This window comes from Oncorhynchus mykiss, chromosome 9 (genome assembly GCF_013265735.2).
Source record: "Oncorhynchus mykiss isolate Arlee chromosome 9, USDA_OmykA_1.1, whole genome shotgun sequence".
NCBI lineage: Eukaryota > Metazoa > Chordata > Actinopteri > Salmoniformes > Salmonidae > Oncorhynchus > Oncorhynchus mykiss.
Genome location: NC_048573.1, coordinates 19,224,640 through 19,246,352, shown reverse-complemented (window position 1 = coordinate 19,246,352; position 21,713 = coordinate 19,224,640). Strand labels below are relative to the sequence as shown.

At 40.6% G+C, this 21,713-nt stretch overlaps 1 protein-coding gene and 1 pseudogene across 1 annotated transcript; both read left to right on the top strand.

Annotated features, from left to right (window-relative positions):
* The first annotated feature begins 3,510 nt into the window (after positions 1-3,510).
* Positions 3,511-5,226, top strand: LOC110532953 (annotated as a pseudogene).
* A 12,440-nt stretch (positions 5,227-17,666) lies between these two features.
* LOC110531679 lies at positions 17,667-20,656 on the top strand. The gene is made up of 6 exons (XM_036989277.1): positions 17,667-17,724; positions 17,885-18,250; positions 19,610-19,960; positions 20,110-20,238; positions 20,381-20,430; positions 20,537-20,656. The coding sequence occupies exons 1-6, from the start codon at positions 17,667-17,669 to the stop codon at positions 20,654-20,656; spliced, it is 1,074 nt and encodes a 357-aa protein (XP_036845172.1).
* The last annotated feature ends 1,057 nt before the right edge of the window (positions 20,657-21,713 follow it).

Here is a 21,713-nt window from a genome sequence, read left to right as displayed (position 1 = left end):
CAAGTATATATAAAACTGACTGTAATATATATTTTGTTATCTGAAATCAGTTACAAACCACAAATAACTGCTAATGAACCCTATCTGAACCCTATGAGTTAAGCACCTCATGTATGATGCAGCACCATCTATTCTAACTTGTGGTCCTAGGGGGAGGGGCAATTTTGTGATGATGTCATGTGAGAACGTTCAGTACATTCTCAAACAGACATGTCTTTGAAGCAAAAAGTCAACTGCAGGTTCCTCTGTCAGAATGAGACCAATAGAGGAGGATCCTCCTTCTGATAGATTCCTTTTAGAACCACATTAACCACAGAGTAAAACAGACTAGATAAAGTGAGTCAAATTAGCTGGTTGGCTAAGAGAGCAGAGCCCTGACCTCAACCCCATCAAAAACCTTTGGGATGAATTGGAACACCTACTGCGAACCAGGCCTAATCACCTAACATCAGTGCCCCACATCACTAATGCTCTTGGGGCTGAATGGAAGCAAGACCCCGCGGAAATGTTCCAACATGTAGTGGGAAGCCTTCCCAGAAGAGTAGTGCTGTTATAGCAGCAAAGGGGGGACAAACTCCATATTAACACCCATGATTTGTGAAAGTGATGTTTGACAAGCAGAAGTCCACCCCCCCCCCCCCCCCCCCCCCCCCCCCCCCCCCCCCCTCAGTGAGGTTGGATGGAGAGCATTTGTGAACAGCAGTTTTCAGTTCTTTCCACAGATTCTCGATTGGATTCAGGTCTGGACTTTGACTTGGCCATTCTAACACCTGGATATGTTTATTTTTGAACCATTCCATTGTAGATTTTACTTTATGTTTTGGATCATTGTCTTGTTGGAAGACAAATCTCCGTCCCAGTCTCAGGTCTTTTGCAGACTCAATCAGGTTTTCTTCCAGAATGGTCCTGTATTTGGCTCCATCCATCTTCCCATCAATTTTAACCATCTTCCCTGTCCCTGCTGAAGAAAAGCAGGCCCAAACCATGATGCTGCCACCACCATGTTTGACAGTGGGGATGGTGTGTTCAGCTGTGTTGCTTTTACGCCAAACATAACGTTTTGCATTGTTGCCAAAAAGTTAAATTTTGGTTTCATCTAACCAGAGCACCTTCTTCCACATGTTTGGTGTGTCTCCCAGGTGGCTTGTGGCAAACTTTAAAATACACTTTTTATGGATAACTTTAAGAAATGGCTTTCTTCTTGCCACTCTTCCATAAAGGCCAGATTTGTGCAATATACGACTGATTGTTGTCCTATGGACACATCTCTGCAGTTCATCCAGAGTGATCATGGGCCTCTTGGCTGCATCTCTGATCAGTCTTCTCCTTGTATGAGCTGAAAGTTTAGAGGGACGGCCAGCTCTTGGTAGATTTGCAGTGGTCTGATACTCCTTCCATTTCAATATTATCGCTTGCACAGTGCTCCTTGGGATGTTTAAAGCTTGGGAAATCTTTTTGTACCCAAATCCGGCTTTAAACTTCTTCACAACAGTATCTCGGACCTGCCTGGTGTGTTCCTTGTTCTTCATGATGCTCTCTGCGCTTTTAACGGACCTCTGAGACTATCACAGTGCAGGTGCATTTATACGGAGACTTGATTACACACAGGTGGATTGTATTTATCATCATTAGTCATTTAGGTCAACATTGGATCATTCAGAGATCCTCACTGGACTTCTGGAGAGTTTGCTGCACTGAAAGTAAAGGGGCTGAATAATTTTGCACGCCCAATTTTTCAGTTTTTGATTTGATAAAAAAGTTTGAAATATCCAATAAATGTCGTTCCACTTCATGATTGTGTCCCACTTGTTGTTGATTCTTCACAAAAAAATACAGTTTTATATCTTTATGTTTGAAGCCTGTAATGTGGCAAAAGGTCGCAAAGTTCAAGGGGGCCGAATACTTTCGCAAGGCACTGTATATATTTAAACAACTGATAGGGACTAAACCAGACTTCTTCCTTCTCTTGTGTTCTGTACATACAGTATGCCTGTATGAATGTTTGTACAGCGGGCTTCTACAGAGACAACCTACTGTTACCATTGTAAGAATATTTTAAGATAAATACACAACGCAGATGACTAGAGGCCAAGAGGACTACAGGTCAAGAGGGCTAGAGAGCAATTGAACTAGTGTTTTTTAGAAATTCCAGTCCGGGACTCATAGCTACATGTGGCAAGTTCTCATTGGTCCAAATTGTCTATACATTGACTCTGAAACGGGATACCTGGTATTTGGTCATTGGCCCAATTTAACTGCAAGGCATTTTAATCGGTCAACCACAGGCTAGGCTTGGGTATTAACATCTGCCATCTACTTTCCAGCATAAGAACTATGATTTGTTATTTTTTAATAAATATATTTTTCTCCCCCTGATTTGCTTTTTGGTCTGTGTTATTGAAGAATAACATCAAGACAAGGCCATCTCTTTGCTTTGGACAGGCCTGGTTGGCCTTTCACTCACTACGTAGTTTCAGCAGGATGTCTGTGTGGTGTCAGTGTGTTTTCTCTCATCTTTACATTGTTGATCACGAACATGACAATTAGAAACACAGTCCACTGACATACTTCATGCTATATAGCCTCTATCTATCACATGGGCCAGATTCCCAGACACAGATTATGACTAGTCCTGGACTAAAAAGCATGTTCATGTTCATTCTTGAACTATGATAGTTGATTTACAGTTTAAAGTAGAAGTTGTATTAATGTATACTAGGCTACAGATAAGAGCCCTACCGACCCAGGTGCACCCCTGACCCCTACTAAACTGTCAGGTGTTACACTTCAGATAGATCCTGATTCTGTGAATGATAGGTCATTAGACTGACATTATAAAGACTTGTTTCATCCTGTAAGTGATTCCCCCATATACACTCATGATACTCCTCCACTCTTCCCCCTGATACATATCAAGTTATGTTCTATCTATAACAGACCTCCTATATGTCATCAGGAGAACTGTAACTGTTGCATGGGGTGGGGCCAAAGATATCTCAGGCACAAAACTGAGTTTGATACCAAAAGCATATAAAGCTACATACTGCAATGTGTGCTTGAAAATGTATTGCATGCTTACCAGACAACAGTATTACTTTAAACCCATTTTACTGATGGACATTTATATTTCTCGTTCCACACTGCAACCTCAGGATTGGACATCTTTGTCCACTCAGTGCCTGCAAAGTACACAATGTAAAAAAAAATATATATATATATATATATCATCATCAAGACACCCACCCTGCACAAAATATCCAATAAAGTAAGCATTGGTCCACTTTAAACGTTGATTATATGAGTAGTTTTCAGTTATGAAGACCAGGGTTGGCTGAAAAAGGCATTTAGGAAAATGATGCACGTGTCCAGAACGACCAATCACCAATAAGCCCATTGTAGAAGTGTTGTCTACATAGTAGACTTTTTCCACTTAAGACACAGTTAGTAAAGAGGATGACAACATCAAAGATGATCATGGCACTGTGTATGATACTTCCACTTTTCAGAGTGATGGGTAAGTCACACATATATATTTCTCTGCTTATAGGATGTACACCTTTATTGATACAATTCATACATGTATATTGAGGTATATAATGAAGTTCTGTACTTTTGTGTATTCTAGCTGTGGCACAATCCTTAGCCATCCGTCTCATGTCAGCCAATGTTGGAGACACAGTGACTTTGCACTGCTTTCATGAAGGGAATTTGGCAATGCACTTCTTGTGGTACAACCAACCCTTCGGATATAATCCTCAGCTCATGTCAACCTTTTATGAGTATGAAAAGAATGCTATATTTTACCATGATTTAAGGGTAACCCTCGTGTCTCAGTGGAAAGCGGCAATGGAATAAACCACCTAAAGATCTCAGACGTACAGCTTTCTGATTCAGCAGAATATTATTGTGGAAGTTCCTACTCCAATATGGTGGAATTTGCAGAAGGATACATTCTTATTGTAAAAGGTACAAAATACAATTTAGAGAGAAAATAACTAGTTACTTATGGACTGCAACTAGGGGAACACCTTGAGCACTTTTTCCACTTTACCGTCTGGATACAATGATACTGAAAACAAAATGATGTATTCCCATAATCAAATATTATTTTATGTATTCAACATATGTTTAGTTAAGACCCACACATATACTTACTGACATAATAACCTTCTTATCAGGTTCAGGATCCAGAAACACCACCGTTGTACAGCAGCCTGTGTCTGAGTCAGACCAGCCTGGAGACTCTGTGACTCTGAACTGTACAATACACACTGAGACCTGTGCAGGAGAACACAGTGTCTATTGGTTCAGACATGGCTCAGGAGAATCCCGTCCAGGAATCATTTACACCCATGGAGACAGGAGTGATCAGTGTGAGAAGAGCCCTGAGGCTGGGTCTCCTACACAGAGCTGTGTCTACAACCTCCCCAAGAGGAACCTCAGCCTCTCTGATGCTGGGACTTACTACTGTGCTGTGGCCTCATGTGGGGAGATTCTGTTTGGAAATGGGACCAAGCTGGACATCAAGGGTAGGTGATACATCTTACATTTTTGTTTATATCTATAGAATAATCTACAGTGTAAAACTGCATACAGTACTAGTTATTTAGAACACATGAGAAAACATGCAATCATCCAAATAGTTACTATTCTTCTAGCACAATATTTATTTTCACAGACAATGGCGCAGAACCTCTTCTGTTGGTGTATTGCCTGAGCTCAGCATTGGGTCTCTCATTTATCCTGATTACTGTCCTTGGCTTCGTCATGTACAATATGAACAAGAGAAAGTGTCTGCAGTGTAGAGGTAAGTGAAGTCCATTCCTAATAAATGAATGATGTATGTAGCAGGTTAATTCCTTCATAGAAGTTGCTCGTCTTTGATATCAGCAGATCTGTCTGTAATGGAAGAAGGAGTTGTATCATTATCTCTTCTGTGTTTCTTTTCAGGACCCGTCTCTCAGACAAGAGGACCAGCAGTCTCTTCTTCAGATGCAGGGGTAAGCAGAATTCCTGATGTTATATTACAATACAAATATCAGTTGCTATATATTACTATATAGCATATAGTAATATTCTCCCACCATTTTATATTGTTCTTCACAGGCCCAATATGCAGACAGTCTCCATTATGTAGCTCTGAATCTGAGCAACAAGAAGAACAGGTTTAGAAGACAGAGAAGCAACATGGAGGAAGAGACGGTCTACTCTGGGATCAGACAGTAGAACAATAAAACAGATTCATGAGCGCTAAGTTAATGTATTAGCTTTGTTATTGTAACTGTAGCTACTAATAAATTAAATGTACTGCTTCTCTGCCATGTGATCAGATGAATAAAACATTTAACAATAATCAAGACAAAGGAAGTTGAATTTATTTATTTGGGCCTTACTCAGGCATCTTTAAGTTGTAGTGAAGAAAGGTGTTTTCCATTCTCATGCGACTAACACCGCCTCACACACCCACAGCAACCTATTCACAGGTACTCTGTGGTGTGTGATGAACACAAGATGAGGAAGTCGCCAAGGCTTTGTTAGGGCCTGCTGGTCTATTGTACACAAGACACATGTCTCTCTTTCTCTCTGCTCTTCACTCCCTCTCTCTTTTTCTCTCTTTCTGTGGTTTTCAGCCGGATGTCTCAGGACTCTTACTTCTCTCATACTGTAGGCTATACTACCTACACTTCAAGATGACCATTTCAGCAACAGTAAACCAACTGTTTTCATAAGGCAGCTTATCTATACATAGTCGATGGAAATGTATGAAAAAACAAAATTAGCTATATATTAGTAGAGATCAGTAGAGTATTCTCAATCAGTGTGATGTTAGGCCACTAGAACCATGGACCTACTAAATGACAATATCATGGGAGGGCATACTATCCATCTATTCTACTGAGTGTAAATCCTGAATGAGAGATCACTAAAAGAAGACTACTGTATTGTTGTAATGAACACGATGGAGAATGAGAGCTGGTTTCAAGCGCAGAGCGCAGCAGGAGTTTAATGTAAAGGACCACAGGACGAGGCAGGTAGCTGGGTCCAGGGACAGGAAGCAGGTCATACACAGGGCGTCCAAAAGGCAACAGTACAGGCAGGGAACAGGCTAGAAACGTCGCCCGGTAGATCAGGCAATAGGTGAATAACAGGAAATCAGATAGGCTAAGATACACGCAGGGAATAGGCAAAAGGTGTCGTTAGTGAGGCAGGCAAAAACTATCATACACGGGATGAGTAGATGATGGGAAAAACAGAGCTTCGAAGAGAAGTGTGTCAAAAACAAACAATACCTCACAAAGATGGGGTGCAAAGAACTGAACTAAATAGTGTGTAATAATGACATACAGGTGTGTGAACAAGTGATCAGAATTCAGGTGATTGGCATCAGGTGTATGAGAGTGTGAATTGGAAGCAGACGTTACAATTGTGTTTGCTATGTTTTCCCGACATACAGTGGGGAGAACAAGTATTTGATACACTGCCGATTTTGCAGGTTTTCCTACTTACAAAGCATGTCGAGGTCTGTCATTTTTATCATAGGTACACTTCAACTGTGAGAGACGGAATCTAAAACAAAAATCCAGAAAATAACATTGTATGATTTTAAGTAATTAATTAGCATTTTATTGCATGACATAAGTATTTGATATATCAGAAAAGCAGAACTTAATATTTGGTACAGAAACCTTTGTTAGAAATAACAGAGATCATACGTTTCCTGCAGTTCTTGACCAGGTTTGCACACACTGCAGCAGGGTTTTTGGCCCACTCCTCCCTACAGACCTTCTCCAGATCCTTCAGGTTTCGGGGCTGTCGCTGGGCAAAATGGACTTTCACCTCCCTCCAAACATTTTCTATTGGGTTCAGGTCTGGAGACTGGCTCTGCCACTCCAGGACCTTGAGATGCTTCTTACGTAGCCACTCCTTAGTTGCCCTGGCTGTGTATTACGGGTCGTTGTCATGCTGGAAGACCCAGCCACGACCCATCTTCAATGCTCTTACTGAGGGAAGGAGGTTGTTGGGCAAGATATCGCGATACATGGCCCCATCCATCCTCCCCTCAATACGGTGCAGTCGTCCTGTCCCCTTTGCAGAAAAGCATCCCCAAAGAATGATGTTTCCACCTCCATGCTTCACGGTTGGGATGGTGTTCTTGGGGTTGTACTCATCCTTCTTCTTCTTGCGTGCGCTGCAGGATTTTAATCCATGACGGCGTAGTGTGTTACTAATGGTCCTTACACAGGTCTTGGTCATTGTGGAGAGGTTGGAGTCTGTTTGATTGAGTGTGTGGACAGGTGTCTTTTATACAGGTAACGAGTTCAAACAGTTGCAGTTAATACAGGTAATGAGTGGAGAACAGGAGGGCTTCTTAAAGAAAAACTAACAGGTCTGTGAGAGCCGGAATTCTTACTGGTTGGTAGGTGATCAAATACTTATGTAATGCAATAAAATGCAAATGAATTACTTAAAAATCATACAGTGTGATTTTCTGGATTTTTCTTTCCGTATCTCACAGTTGAAGTGTACCAATGATAAAAAATTACAGACCTCTACATGCTTTGTAACTAGGGAAATCTGCAAAATCGGCAGTGTGTCAAATAATTGTTCTCCCCACTGTATGTTTTTGGTGAGGTGAAGTGACTGTGTGGTGATAGAAGCCCTGTGGAGGACAGTGTCATAGCATTCATGTTCCAAAAAGGCCACAATCTAAGTCTCTTAGACAACTGTAGCTGCAGAGATAAAGATTGAGGGAAACCCTGATTAAAACAATTGTTCTGATTTTATACAACTCAAAACGATGAGATTCTACCTGTAGAACAATTCTGTGACGCTGAACTGTGCAAGATACACGTTAAGACCACAATTGTGCCTGAATGGGGCGTCAACAAAAATGACCTGGTCCAGTTCGACCAATCACCTGTAACTCCATTGTTGAAGTGTTGTCTACATGGGTGGACTCTTTCCACTCAAGACCCAAGTTGTGAAGAGCTGACGACTTTAAAGATGATCGCACTGTGTCTGTCACGTTCTGACCTTAGTTCCTTTGTTATGTCTTTGTTTTAGTTTAGTCAAGGCGAGAGCTGGGTTGGGTAGTCTATGTTTGTTTTTCTATGTTAAGTTTATGTGTTTGGCCTGGTATGGTTCTCAATCAGAGAATCATACTTAGGTAGCCTTTTCCCACCTGTGTTTTATGGGTGATTATTTCCTGTTTAGTGTTTTTTTCATTCGCCTCACGGGACTGTTCGTTTGTCGTTTGTTGTTTTGTTCAGTGTTCAGTTATTTTATAAAAAATATGAACACTTACCACGCTGCTTCTTGGTCTTCTCCTTCTCCCGACAACAGCCTTTACAGAATCACCCACCAACCAAGGACCAAGCAGCGTGGTATCGGGCAGCAGCGATCTCTGGACTCTTGGACGGTAAAGGACCCTGGGCACAGGTTGGGGAACATCGCCGCCCCAAGGCAGAGCTGGAGCAAAATCTGAGCGGCGGCGATATGAGGAGGCAGCCTGACAGGCACGAGAGGCAGCCCCAAAAAACGTTTTTGGGGGGGCACACTGGGAGTGTGGCAGAGTCAGGTTGGAGACCTGAGCCCGTTCCTCGTGCTTACCAAAAGAAGCGCCATAATGGTCAGGCACCGTGTTATGCGGTCAAGCGCACGGTGTCGCCAGTACCGGTGGGCTGTAGGCCAGCAAGTGCCAAGCGAGAGTGGGCATCCATTGTGTGTGGCAGCCCCACGCACCAGGCTGTCTTTCCGTCTCCTCCCTCCAGGTCTGCCCGTCTGTCCTGAGCTGCCAGTGCCGCCCGTCAGTCATGAGCTGCCAGTGCCGCCCGTCAGTCAGGAGCAGCCCGAGCCGTCCATCAGTCAGGAGCTGCCAGGGCCGTCAGTCAGGAGCTGCCAGGGCCGTCCGTCAGTCAGGAGCTGCCAGGCCGACAACAGCCGTTACAGTGTCTGATATTTCCACCATTTCCATGGTTAAGTATATATTTTATATTTCTCTGCTTATGTGATGATTTGGAGACATAAGGTATCCATTATTGTTCTACAGACACTTTGACAAAACATAGTTGTATTTGAGCTAATATATTTACATGTTCTCTAATTCACGTACTAGCCGAGTTGCCATCCATACGTCGGGATAGTAGTCTCATGTCAGCGAACGTTGAAGACTTTCTGTTGCTTTTATGCAGGAGACATAGACATACATTTCTCCTGGTACAGCTATTCTCAACTGTGTTTAAGTTTGACAGGAACAAAACATTCTACCAAGAGTTTAAGGATAACCTTCACTTCTCAGTGGAAAATGGCCAAAACAAGAGTCACCTAAGGATCTCAACATGCATCTCTCTGCTTCAGGCACTTACTGAAATGAGGTGGAGTTTGGAGGAGCCGTTCTCATTGTAAAAGGTAAGGAGACAGATTTTTGTTTGTGTAAATCAGAATTGACATATATACAGTGTAAATAAGAAAGTATTCTCTTATTAGTCAGATAATGAAGATATTATTATTATTTTTTAATTACGGGAGAATACTTGCTACAGTAATATTCTAGAGATGCAATGTGTTTATTGGCCTTCTTGTCAAAGGATCCAGAAGCATGTCTGTGCATCAACAGCCTGTGTCTGAGTCAGTCCAGCCAGGAGACTCTGACTCTGAACTGTACATTACAGTGTCTAATGGTTCAGACATGGTTCAGGAGAATCCCATCCAGGAATCATTTACACCCATGGAGACAGGAGTGATTGGTATGAGAAGAGTCCAGAGGCTGGGTCTCCTACACAGAGCTGTGCCTCTAACCTCCCCAAGAGGAACCCCAGCTGCTGTGTGTGTGTGTGTGTCAATGTTTGTGTTGCTTCACAGTCCCCGCTGTTCCATAAGGTGTATTTTATCTGTTTTTTTTTTTTAAATCTAATATTACTGCTTGCTTCAGTTACTTGATGTGGAATGTAGTCATGACTCTGTCGTACTGTGTGACTTCTATAGTCTGTTCTGGACTTGGGGACTGTGAAGAGACCTCTTGTGGCATGTCTTGTGGGGTATGCATGGGTGTCCGACAGCTCGGTGCATTCAACATGTCCTTTCATAAATAAACGTAGTGAGGAAGTCAATGAAGTCAATCTCTCCTCTACTTTCAGCCAGGAGAGATTGATATTATTAATATTAGCTCTCTGTGTACATCCAAGTGCTGCCCTGTTCTGAGCCAATTGCAATTTTCTTAAGTCCTTTTTTGTGGCCCCTGACCACACGTCAGAACAGTAGTCAAGGTGTGACAACTAGGGCCTGTAGGACCTGCCTTGTTTATAATGTTGTTATGAAGGTAGAGCATCGCTTTATTATAGACAGATTTCTCCCTGTCTTAGCTACTACTGCATCAATATGTTTTGACCATGACAGTTTACAATCTAGGGTTACTGCAAGCAGTTTAGTCATCTCAACTTGCTATATTTCCACATTATTTATTACAAGATTTACTTTAGGTTTTAGTGAGTGTTTTGTTCCATATACAATGCTTTTCGTTTTAGACATATTTAGGGCTAACTTATTCCTTGCCACCCACTCTGAAACTAACTGCAGCTCTTTGTTGAGTGTTGCAGTCATTTCAGTCGCTGTAGTAGCTGACTTGTATAGTGTTGAGTCATCCGCATACATAGACACTCTGGCTTTACTCAAAGTCAGTGGCATGTCATTAGTAAAAAATTTAAAAAGCAAGGGGTATCTGACTACCATCATATTCCTGACTCTAACTGGATTATATTTGAGAGTCTTCCATTAAAGAACACCATCTTTGTTCTGTTAGACAAGTAACTCTTTATCAACATTATAGCAGATGATGTAAAGCCATAACACATACGTTTTTCCAGCAGCAGACTGTGATCGATAATGTCAAAAGATTCACTGAAGTCTAACAAGACAGACCCCACAATCATTTTATCATCAATTTCTCTCAACCAATCATCAGTCATTTGTGTAAATGCTGCGCTTGTTGAGTGTCCTTCCCTATAAACATACTGAAATTCTTTTGTCAATTTGTTTATTGTGAAATAGTGTTGTATCTGGTCAAACACAATTTTTTCCAGAAGTTTACTAAGGGATGGTAACAGGCTGATTGGTCGGCTATTTGAGCCAGTAAAGGGGGCTTTACTATTCTTGGGTAGCGGAATGACTTTAGCTTCCCTCCAGGCCTGAGGGCACACACTCACTAGTAGGCTTAAATTGAAGATGTGGCAAATAGGACTGGCAATATCGCCTGCTATTATCCTCGGTCATTTTCCATCCAGATTGTCAGACCCCGGTGGCTTGTCATTGATGATAGACAACAATACTTTTTTCACCTCTTCCACACTGACTTTACGGAATTCAAAAGTACAATTCTTGTCTTTCATAATTTGGTCCGATACACTTGGATGTGTAGTGTCAGCGTTTGATGCTGGCATGTCATCCCTAAGTTTGCTTATCTTGCCAATGAAAAAGTCATTAAAGAAGATTTCATTATCAGTGGGCTTTGTGATGAATGAGCCATCTGATTCAATGAATGAAGGAGCCAAGTTGGCTTTTTTTCCAAACTTTTCATTTAAATTGCCCCAAAATTGCCTTTGTACTATCATTCTTTATATAATTTATCTTTGTTTCATAGTGTAGTTTATTTGTATTTAGTTTAGTCACAGTCTTAATTTGCAGTATGTTTGCCAATCAGTTGGGCTGCCAGACTTAATTGCCACACTCTTTGCCTCATTCCTCTCAACCATACAATTGTTCAATTCCTCATCAATCCAAGGGGATTGAACAGTTTTTACAGTAATTTTCTTAATGGGTGCGTGCTTATTAGTAACTGGAATAAGTAGTTTCATAAATGCATCAAGTGCAGGGTCTGGTTGCTCCTCATTACACATCACAGACCAGCAAATATTCTTCACATCATCAACATATGATTCACTACAAAACCTCTTAAACCTCTTAAACACTATATTAGGCCCAGCCTTTGGAAATGTGGTTTTCCTAGATATGGCTATTATATTGTGATCACTACATCCTATGGATTTGGATACTGCTTTAAAGCAAATATCTGCAGCATTAGTAAAGATGTGATAAATACATGTTGATGATTCAATACTTGTGTTGTTTGTAAACACCCTGGTAGGTTTACTGACAACCTGATCCAGGTTGCAGGCACTAGTTACAGTTTGACGTTTTTTATTATTGAGTGGGCAGCTTGATGAGAGCCAGTCAATATTTAAATCACCCAGAAAATATACTTCTCTGATATCACATACATTTTAAAGCATTTCACATATATTTTCCAGATACTGACTGTTAGCACTTGGTAGTCTATAGCAGCTTCCCACAAGAAAGGGTTTTAGGTGAGGTAGATGAACCTGTAGCCATATTACTTACCAGTACATATTACAGTATTTAACATTAGATTGTCTCTACGCTTTACAGGAATGTGGTTCTGAATATAGACCGCAACACTGCCTCCGTTGGCATTTCTGTCTTTTCGGTGGATGTTATAACCATGTATAGCTAGCTACCACTGTATCATCAATGGTATTTTCTAAGTGAGTTTCAGAGTCAGAATATGAATGTCATCTGTTACAAGCAGGCTATTGACTTTGTGGACCTTGTTTTACAGGCTACATATGTTAATATGGGTTCTTTTTTAGCACTTCTGTCTTGCTTGAATATTTTTTTATGCTTTACTGGGAAGCTTATCAGAGGTAGACTTACTCATGTTATTTACATTGGAGCTGATAGTGCAGGGTGAGCTGCATAAAGTGGTTTTCCTACTATTGCACACCGCCTCAGTGCTAACAGTGTGACACTGGTTTATAGGCTCATGATTACTGCTTACAATAGCTGTAGGATAAACAGATGTATTCGGTGTAATTAGGGGTACATACATTAAATTACTTACATTACAATATTAATGTTACACTGTATTTCTGATCAATTTTATGTTATTTTAATGGACAAAAAAGTTGCTTTTCTTTCAAAAACAAAGACATTTCTAAGTGGCCCCAAATGTTTAGAACGGTAGTGTATGTATGTAGCATAATGTATTTACAGTTCTGTAAAGTACTGGTGACAAAATAAGCATTCTGATTTTTGCATAGATTGTAATGGACACCTATGATGTGTCTAAAACAATGTTTTATGTTGTACTGACTATAATGAGCTAATGCTAAGCTATTTGCCAGCTATGTGTGGTGCTATGTTTGTTGACATTATCTTCTTGTAACTAGGCGGCAGTATTTTCATTTTTGGAAAAATAACGTTCCCAAAGTAAACGGGCTATTTTGTCAGGACAAGATGCTAGAATATGCATATATTTGACAGCTTAGGATAGAAAACACTAAAGTTTCCAAAACTGTAAAAATATTGTCTGAGTATAACAGAACTGATATTGCAGGCAAAAGCCTGAAATCCAATCCGGAAGTGACTCATGTTTTGAAAGCTCTGCGTTCCAATGCGTCCCTATTGAGCAGTGAATGGGCTATCAACCGGATTCCTTTTTCTACGTATTCCCCAAGGTGTCTACAACATTTGACGTAGTTTCATGCCTTTATGTTGAAGAATGAGCGTAAGCGACTACATTGCGTAAGTGGCCACCTGATGGCTCTCAGAGTGATTCTTGCATAAAAAACAGAGGTAGCCATTTTTCCTCTCGGTCCTACTGAAAAGCCAATTGTCCCGGTGGATATATTTTCAAATAGATATTTGAAAAACATTTGAGGATTGATTATAAACAACTTTAGCCATGTTTCTGTCTATTTTGGAGCTAATTTTGAATATTTTTCAGCCAAACGTGAAGAACAAATTTTGCCTACAAAAATAATATTTTTTGAAAAAAGGAACATTTGCTATCTAACTGGGAGTCTCGTGAGTGAAAACATCCGACGCTCATCAAAGGTAAACAATTTAATTTGATTGCTTTTCTGATTTTTGTTGTCTGCTGCTAGCTAGGCATAATGCTATCTATACACAAATGCTTGTCTTGCTTTGGCTGTAAAGCATATTTTCAAAATCTGAGATGACAGGGTGATTAACAAAATGCTAAGCTGTGTTTCAAAATATTTCACTTGTGATTTCATGAATATGAATATTTTCTTGTCATATTTATGTCCGTTGCGTTATGCTAATTAGTGTCAGTCGATGATTACGCTCCTGGATCCGGGATGGGTAGTTAAAACAATGCATTCTGGGTGTCACGTAAACGTCTGTCAGACCAAAGATGTTATAATGAGGTGAAGGAATTTTTCACTCATCTTTCAGGTAAAATTCCGGAAGTGAATGAAGGGAAGTTAATGATCGTAGATGACACACCCCCTTCAACATGCATACTATAAACAGATAAAACTCATCTTATCTCCTCTTATTATCATAAACTACCCATCTCGGATTACTTTCGATTTCTAGAAAGTGTTTTACTCAATTATTTAGATCAATGGTGAGCTCACCCAAAACATGATTCATTATTAATAGTAATTGCCATTAGCTAATTCATATTGTAGTTTTGGTCAGCCGAGAGCTATAAAAATATGACCACTTGTGTTATGTCAATCTTTCCTCAGTTAGCGCTAGGACAAATGTAGCCTACATTGTCCTGTTTCGATGATTGTGTTATGCTGTAGCTACTTCTGTGAATGTTTGAACATTGCATCCACAATAAAATGGTCACATTCTGTATATAACTTTGTAAGGACTGTTTGCGCAAAATGTTTCTGTGAAAAAAACAGTGTGGCCAGCTCAAATGCTGATTGTTGCGTCAATCGAAACTGGACGTTCTAAATAATCGTGCTAATCACACATGGTTTAAGCGTACGCTGCTGAGACCACTGTAGAATGATCACACCCGTATGTTGGTTTGTTAGTACGTATGAAAAGTGTAACAGCTTCTAACCCCAAGTCATAAGACTGCTGAACAACTAAACTAACCAAATGGCCACCCGGACTATTTACATTGAACCCCCCCCACCAATGAACTCGCTGTTTATGCATAGATAATAGTCACTTTACAAATGACGTCGATTAACCTGTCCCCCCGCACATTGTCATGGTACCCCCTGTATATAGCCTCATTATTGTTATGTACATTTCTTGTGTTGCCTTGTGAATGATTAGATTTTATTTTACTTTAGTTTATTTAGTAAATATTTTATTAACTCTATTTCTTGAACAGCATTTTTGGTTAAGGGCTTGTATGTAAGTTAGCACTTCACGGTAAGGTTCACAACTGTATTCGGTGCATGTGACAAATAACATTTTGCTTTGATTTATGTACAGTATGCCTGTATGAATGTTTGTCCAGAGGGCTTCTGCAGAGACAACCTACTGTTACCATGCTAAACCCACCCACTCAACATGCATTCAGTGAGCTTTTCACAGTTATCTGAACACTTTGGTCTGCTGTGAGCTCAAGACGAGGCCATATCTACACTTTGGACAGGCCTGCTGGCCTACTGTCACGACTTCTGCCGAAGTCGTTGCCTCCTTGTTCGGGCGGTGCTCGGCGTTCGACGTCACCGGTCTTCTAGCCATCATTGATTATTTTTATTTTTTTCCATTGGTTTTGTCTTGTCTTCCCACACACCTGTTTTCAATCCCATTCATTAACTGTTGTGTATTTAACCCTCTGTTTCCCCTCATGTCTTTGTCAGAGTGTTTTATTGTCAGTGTTGTTTATTTGTTGTATTGGTGCGCGACGGGTCCTCGTACCATGTTTTTTCATGTCTGTACTATTTAGTGTTATGGAGCATGTTCTGTGGACAGTTATTAAAAGACTTCATTTACACTCTATTTCGACTCTCCTGCGCCTGACTTCCTTGCCACCTATACCCACGGCGCTGACACCTACTACACACTCTGTGGTTTTCAGCAGGATGTCTATGTGATGTCAGTCAGTTGGTCTCATTCTTTGTTGTTCACACCCATCACAATTAGAAACAGAGCTCTACTGAAGTACTGCATGCCATGTAGCGGAACACAGTATCTTATCACTTACAAGATCATAGGTTTTATACATTCTTGAACAGCAATCATTAGTTTACAGAGTGTAGAGATGAAGGTGTATCCAGGCAACAGCTAAGACCCCTACCCACCAGTGGAGGCTCCTCAGACGAGGAAGCGGAGGACCATCCTCAGTGAATTTCATTTAAAAAAAAGTTAAACATTTAAAGTCATCCTTTTTAGATAAAACTATACGAAATATATCCACGTCACCAATTAGTTGATTAAAACACACTGTTTTGAAATGAAGGTCTACAGTAGCTTCAACATCACTCTAAGGTATTGTAGCTCCATAGTGTAGCCGGAGGACAGCTAGCTTCCGTTCTCCTCTGGGTACATTGACTTCAATACAAAACCTAGGAGGGTCATAGTTCTCACCCTCTTCCATAGACTTACACAATAATGACAACATACCTGCATTTTTCCAATAGAAACACGTGTTTGCAACTGTTGGACTAATGATTACACCCTATATCAGCTAGATGCAGGCTAGAGTGTGCAAGGCGGTATTGAATGTGTCGCTGTCTGTCCATGCGTCACTGTCTAATTTTTCTCTCGACCTGCGTGTCCCTACGTTGTAAACTTTCATTCATGGGCCAGGTTGTAGCAACATGACGGGTATAGGGAAATTTGAGGATCATGTAGTAGCCTAAACACATTGTTACATTGAACTGGGTTAATGGTGTTTAACTTTTTTTTTTTTTTTTCCATGCCACTAAAATCCCCTGACATACACAGCAATCTATGAACACATGAATATATGTTCCTGCTTTGTTAGTGCCTCCTGGCCTTTTGCACACACAGGGCACTCTACTCTCGCTTTCTTCCTATCTCTCTGTTTCTCTATTTCTGTGTTTTTTAGCCAGATGTCTAAGAGCTGTTACCTCTCTCATACTGAACTTAGTCTATACTAGACTTGCCCTTCACGTTGACCATTTTTGTAACCAACAGTAAACCAACTCTTTTAATGAGGCAGCTTATCTATACCAAGTCAACTGAAATCGGTGAAAAAACACAAGTAGGTTTTTAGTAGGTCAATTGACCTAGAGATCAGTAGTTCTTAGTCAAATATCAAACCCTGATTTTAAGTGTGGTGTTAGGCCACTAAACCATTGACCAACTCAATTACAATATCATGGGAGGGCACACTATCCATCTATTCTACTGAGTGTAAATCCTGAATGTGAGATCACTAAAAGAAGACTACTGTATTGTGTTTGCTGTGTTTTTTCCATATGTTTTTGGTGAGGTGAAGTAGCTGTGTGGTGATAGAAGCCCTAGAGGATGAAAATGGCATAGCATGTGTGTGCCTCTAGAAAGTCACACACAACTACGAGTCTCTTAGACCAAAGAAGCTGCAGTGATGAAGAAGGGATGTCGAACTTTAATGATTAGTGATCAATTTGTGATCAATTAGTGATCAATTTGAAGGATCAATCTATAAGGATCAGAATCTACCTATAAAACATATTCTGAGGCAGTCCAGCCAGGAAACTCTGAGACTGAGCTGAACAAGACACATGAGAAGTCCATGAGCGCACCCTGAATGAGGCGTCAACAAAAATTATGCGTCCAGTTCAACCAATCACCAATATCCACATTGTTGAAGTGATGTCTACACGGGTAGACTCTTGCCACCCAAGACACAGTAAGGAAAGAGTATGACAAATTCAAAAATTATCGCACTGTGTCTGATATTTCCACTTATCGTAGAGAGGGGTAAGTCAATATTTTATATTTCACTGTTTATGTGATGTCCACTCTTGATTTAGAGGCATGAGGCATCCCTTTTTAATGCTTTTGAACAGTTTGACAATCCAAAGTTGTATTTGGGGTTACCTATATTATATAGCAGACAATATACTTTTATGTTCTCTAGTTCATATGGTAGCTGGGATTAAGTCCTCGTCCATACGTCAGGAGAATGATCTCATCTCTGCCAACGTTGGAGACACAGTGATTTTGCGTTGCTTCTATGAAGGCGACATGGTAGTAATTTCCTCCTGGTACAAGCAAACCTTAGGAGAAAAACTTCAGCTCTTCTCAACCTTCTATAACAATGAGAGTGATGCTACGTTTCACCATAAGTTTAAGGATAATCCTCGTTTCTCAGTGCGAAGCGGCAAAGAAGTGAATCACCTAAGGATCTCCGACATCGAACTCTCGGATTCAGCAACATACTACTGTGGGAGCACTTATAACAACATCATGGAATTTGGAAAAGGAACCATTGTCATTGTAAAAGGTAAAACATCTGAATTTATAAAGAACATTTGCGTTAACCTCTTGAATGATAATGCAACATTTTGATTTCCGCCTAAAGAGACATACCCAAAAGTAATTATTGTGCATGTTATGGCCATAAACAATAACCAGTGATGTTTAAGAAGTTCTAGAAAGCTCTAGAACTCACCTTTCTGGTAAAAAAAATAGTTACACATTGCTGAGGTGTACTCACTTTTAAGGACACAAGCTCAAGTACATATTACAAATATTATGAATATGTACAAATATTTTTTTTCCTACTCTACAAAACTAGGGGAAAAGAGCTTGAAATCACTGAAATGCTTTCTAAATATAGTAACAATCAAATTATAAATATCTTACTTTAAGATTTCACCTTTCTTATAACTACAAAGTACTATAAATATGATCATATTTAGTGACAGTACAAATTTGGCTCCATTTCACGTGAGAACATTTTCTGCCAAGCCTCCTCTGAGCGGCGAAGAGACACCATTCAAATTGCTGCAGACTCGTTACAACTTCAGCTTTACTCACAAACTGATTTTGTCTTCTGTAACAAAGAGAAAGTGACCGTGTTTCAATCTCATTAAATTATTTAGTATTAGGTTGAGAGCTCTAAATCCGGCTGAGAATATCACTGTGAGATTAAAGCATGATTGCTGAAATCGCTAGACTGTCCAATAATATCTACCTGTGGACTGCAGTAACTACACGCTGCACCCACTACATTCCTCACTCACTGCAATTGAGGGGACCTTCAACAGTACGATGCAATTAGCATTTTCGGTGCATGCCGCGCCCACTAGCATTACGTCACTACAAGTTTAACGTCACTACATGAACACTAGCTAGCTAGTACACATGCCGTATCTGCTGGATCAGACCCTGTTGAACCCAACTCTCGCGTGGCACTACTTGATGGGCACAGTCTGCGGTCCACAGATAGATCCTACTCAGATTGTCCCCTTTCATATAGCAGCTCCATCACTCAGAGGGAGAGCAAATTGATTCTTTGTCTGGATAGGCCAGAAAAAGTGACACTTCATTTACCTATGCAAATGTGGGTGGGAAACCTCAAACTTGTAGTCAGCTCCTCTGACAGAGTGGTAGCAGAGAGCAGACAGACTGGGCCATCTGGCACTATAAAGCACTGGACCCTAGGACGTTCACAGAGCGCTTTTTACACCAAAATGTCAACCTGAACCGGCCCACAGCCAATCAATGTCCCCTATATAGGGGACTTAACATCTACTAACAATTTATATCAGGTATTTACATATCAGATATCACTGTACGTATTCAACAAATGTTGAGTTCAAACATTGGAAACAGATTTTCTGACAATCTTTCTTATCAGGTTCAGGTTCTAGAAACACGACTGTGCTCCAGCAATTTATTTCTGGGTCAGTCCAGCCAGGAGACTCTGTGACTCTGAACTGTACAATACACACTGAGACCTGTGCAGGAGAACGCAGTGTCTATTGGTTCAGACATGGCTCAGGAGAATACCATCCAGGAATCATTTACACCCATGGAGACAGGAGTGATCAGTGTGAGAAGAGCCCTGTGGCTGGGTCTCCTACACAGAGCTGTGTCTACAACCTCCCCAAGAGGAACCTCAGCCTCTCTGATGCTGGGACTTACTACTGTGCTGTGGCCTCATGTGGGGAGATTCTGTTTGGCAATGGGACCAAGCTGGACATCAAGGGTAGGTGATACATCTTACATTTTTGTTTATATCTATTTAATAATATACGGTGTAAAACTGCATACAGTACTAGTTATTTAGAACACATGAGAAAACATGCAATCCTCCATATAGTTACTATGCTTCTAGCACAATATTTATTTTCACAGACAATGGTGCAGAACCTTTTCTGTTGGTGTATTGCCTGAGCTCAGCATTGGGTCTCTCATTTATCCTGATTACTGTCCTTGGCTTCATCATGTACAATATGAACAAGAGAAAGTGTCTGCAGTGTAGAGGTAAGTGAAGTCCATTCCTAATAAATTAATGATGTATGTAGCCGGTAAATTCCTTCATAGAAGTTGTTCTTCTTGGTTTCACCAGATGTATCTGTAATGGAAGAAGGAGTTGTATCATTATCTCTTCTGTGTTTCTTTTCAGGACCCGTCTCTCAGACAAGAGGACCAGCAGTCTCTTCTTCAGATGCAGGGGTAAGCAGAATTCCAAATGTTGTATTACAATAAAAATATCAGTTGCTATATATTACTATATAGCATATTGTAATATTCTCCCACCATTTTATATTGTTCTTCACAGGCCCAAGATGCAGACAGTCTCCATTATGTAGCTCTGAATCTGAGCAACAAGAAGAATAGGTCTAGAAGACAGAGAAGCAACATGGAGGAAGAGACGGTGTACTCTGGGATCAGACAGTAGAACAATAAAACAGATTCATGAGCGCTATGTTATTGTATTAGCTTTGTTATTGTAACTGTAGCTACTAATAAATTAAATGTATTGCTTCTCTGCCATGTGATCAGATGAATAAAACATTTAACAATAATCAAGACAAAGGAAGTTGAATGTATTTATTTTGGCCTTACTCCGGCATCTTTAAGTTGTAGTGAAGAAGTGTTTTCCATTCTCATGCGACTAACACCGCCTCACACACACAGCAATCTATTCACAGGTACTCTGTGGTGTGTGATGAACACAAGATGAGGAAGTCGCCAAGGCTTTGTTAGGGCCTGCTGGTCTATTGTACACAAGACACATGTCTCTCTTTCTCTCTGCTCTTTACTCCCTCTCTCTCTTTTTCTCTCTTTCTGTGGTTTTCAGCCGGATGTCTCAGAACTCTTACTTCTCTCATACTGTAGGCTATACTACCTACACTTCAAGATGACCATTTCAGCAACAGTAAACCAACTGTTTTCATAAGGCAGCTTATCTATACATAGTCGATGGAAATGTGTGAAACTCAATTAGCTATGTATTAGGTCATTTGAAGTAGAGATCAGTAGAGTATTCTCGATCAGTGTGATGTTAGGCCAATAGAACCGTGGACCTACTAAATGACAATATCATGGGAGGGCATTCTATCCATCTATTTTACTGAGTGTAAATCCTGAATGAGAGATCACTAAAAGAAGACTACTGTATTGTTGTAATGAACACGATGGAGAATGAGAGCTGGTTTCAAGCGCAGAGCGCAGCAGGAGTTTAATGTAAAGGACCACAGGACGAGGCAGGTAGCTGGGTCCAGGGACAGGAAGCAGGTCATACACAGGGCGTCCAAAAGGCAACAGTACAGGCAGGGAACAGGCTAGAAGCGTCGCCGAGAGATCAGGCATTAGGTTAATAACAGGAAATCAGATACAGGCAGGGAATAGGCAAAAGGTGTCGTTAGTGAGGCAGGCAAAAACTATCATACACGGGATGTGTAGATGATGGGAAAAACAGAGCTTCGAGGAGAAGTGTGTCAAAAATACCTCAC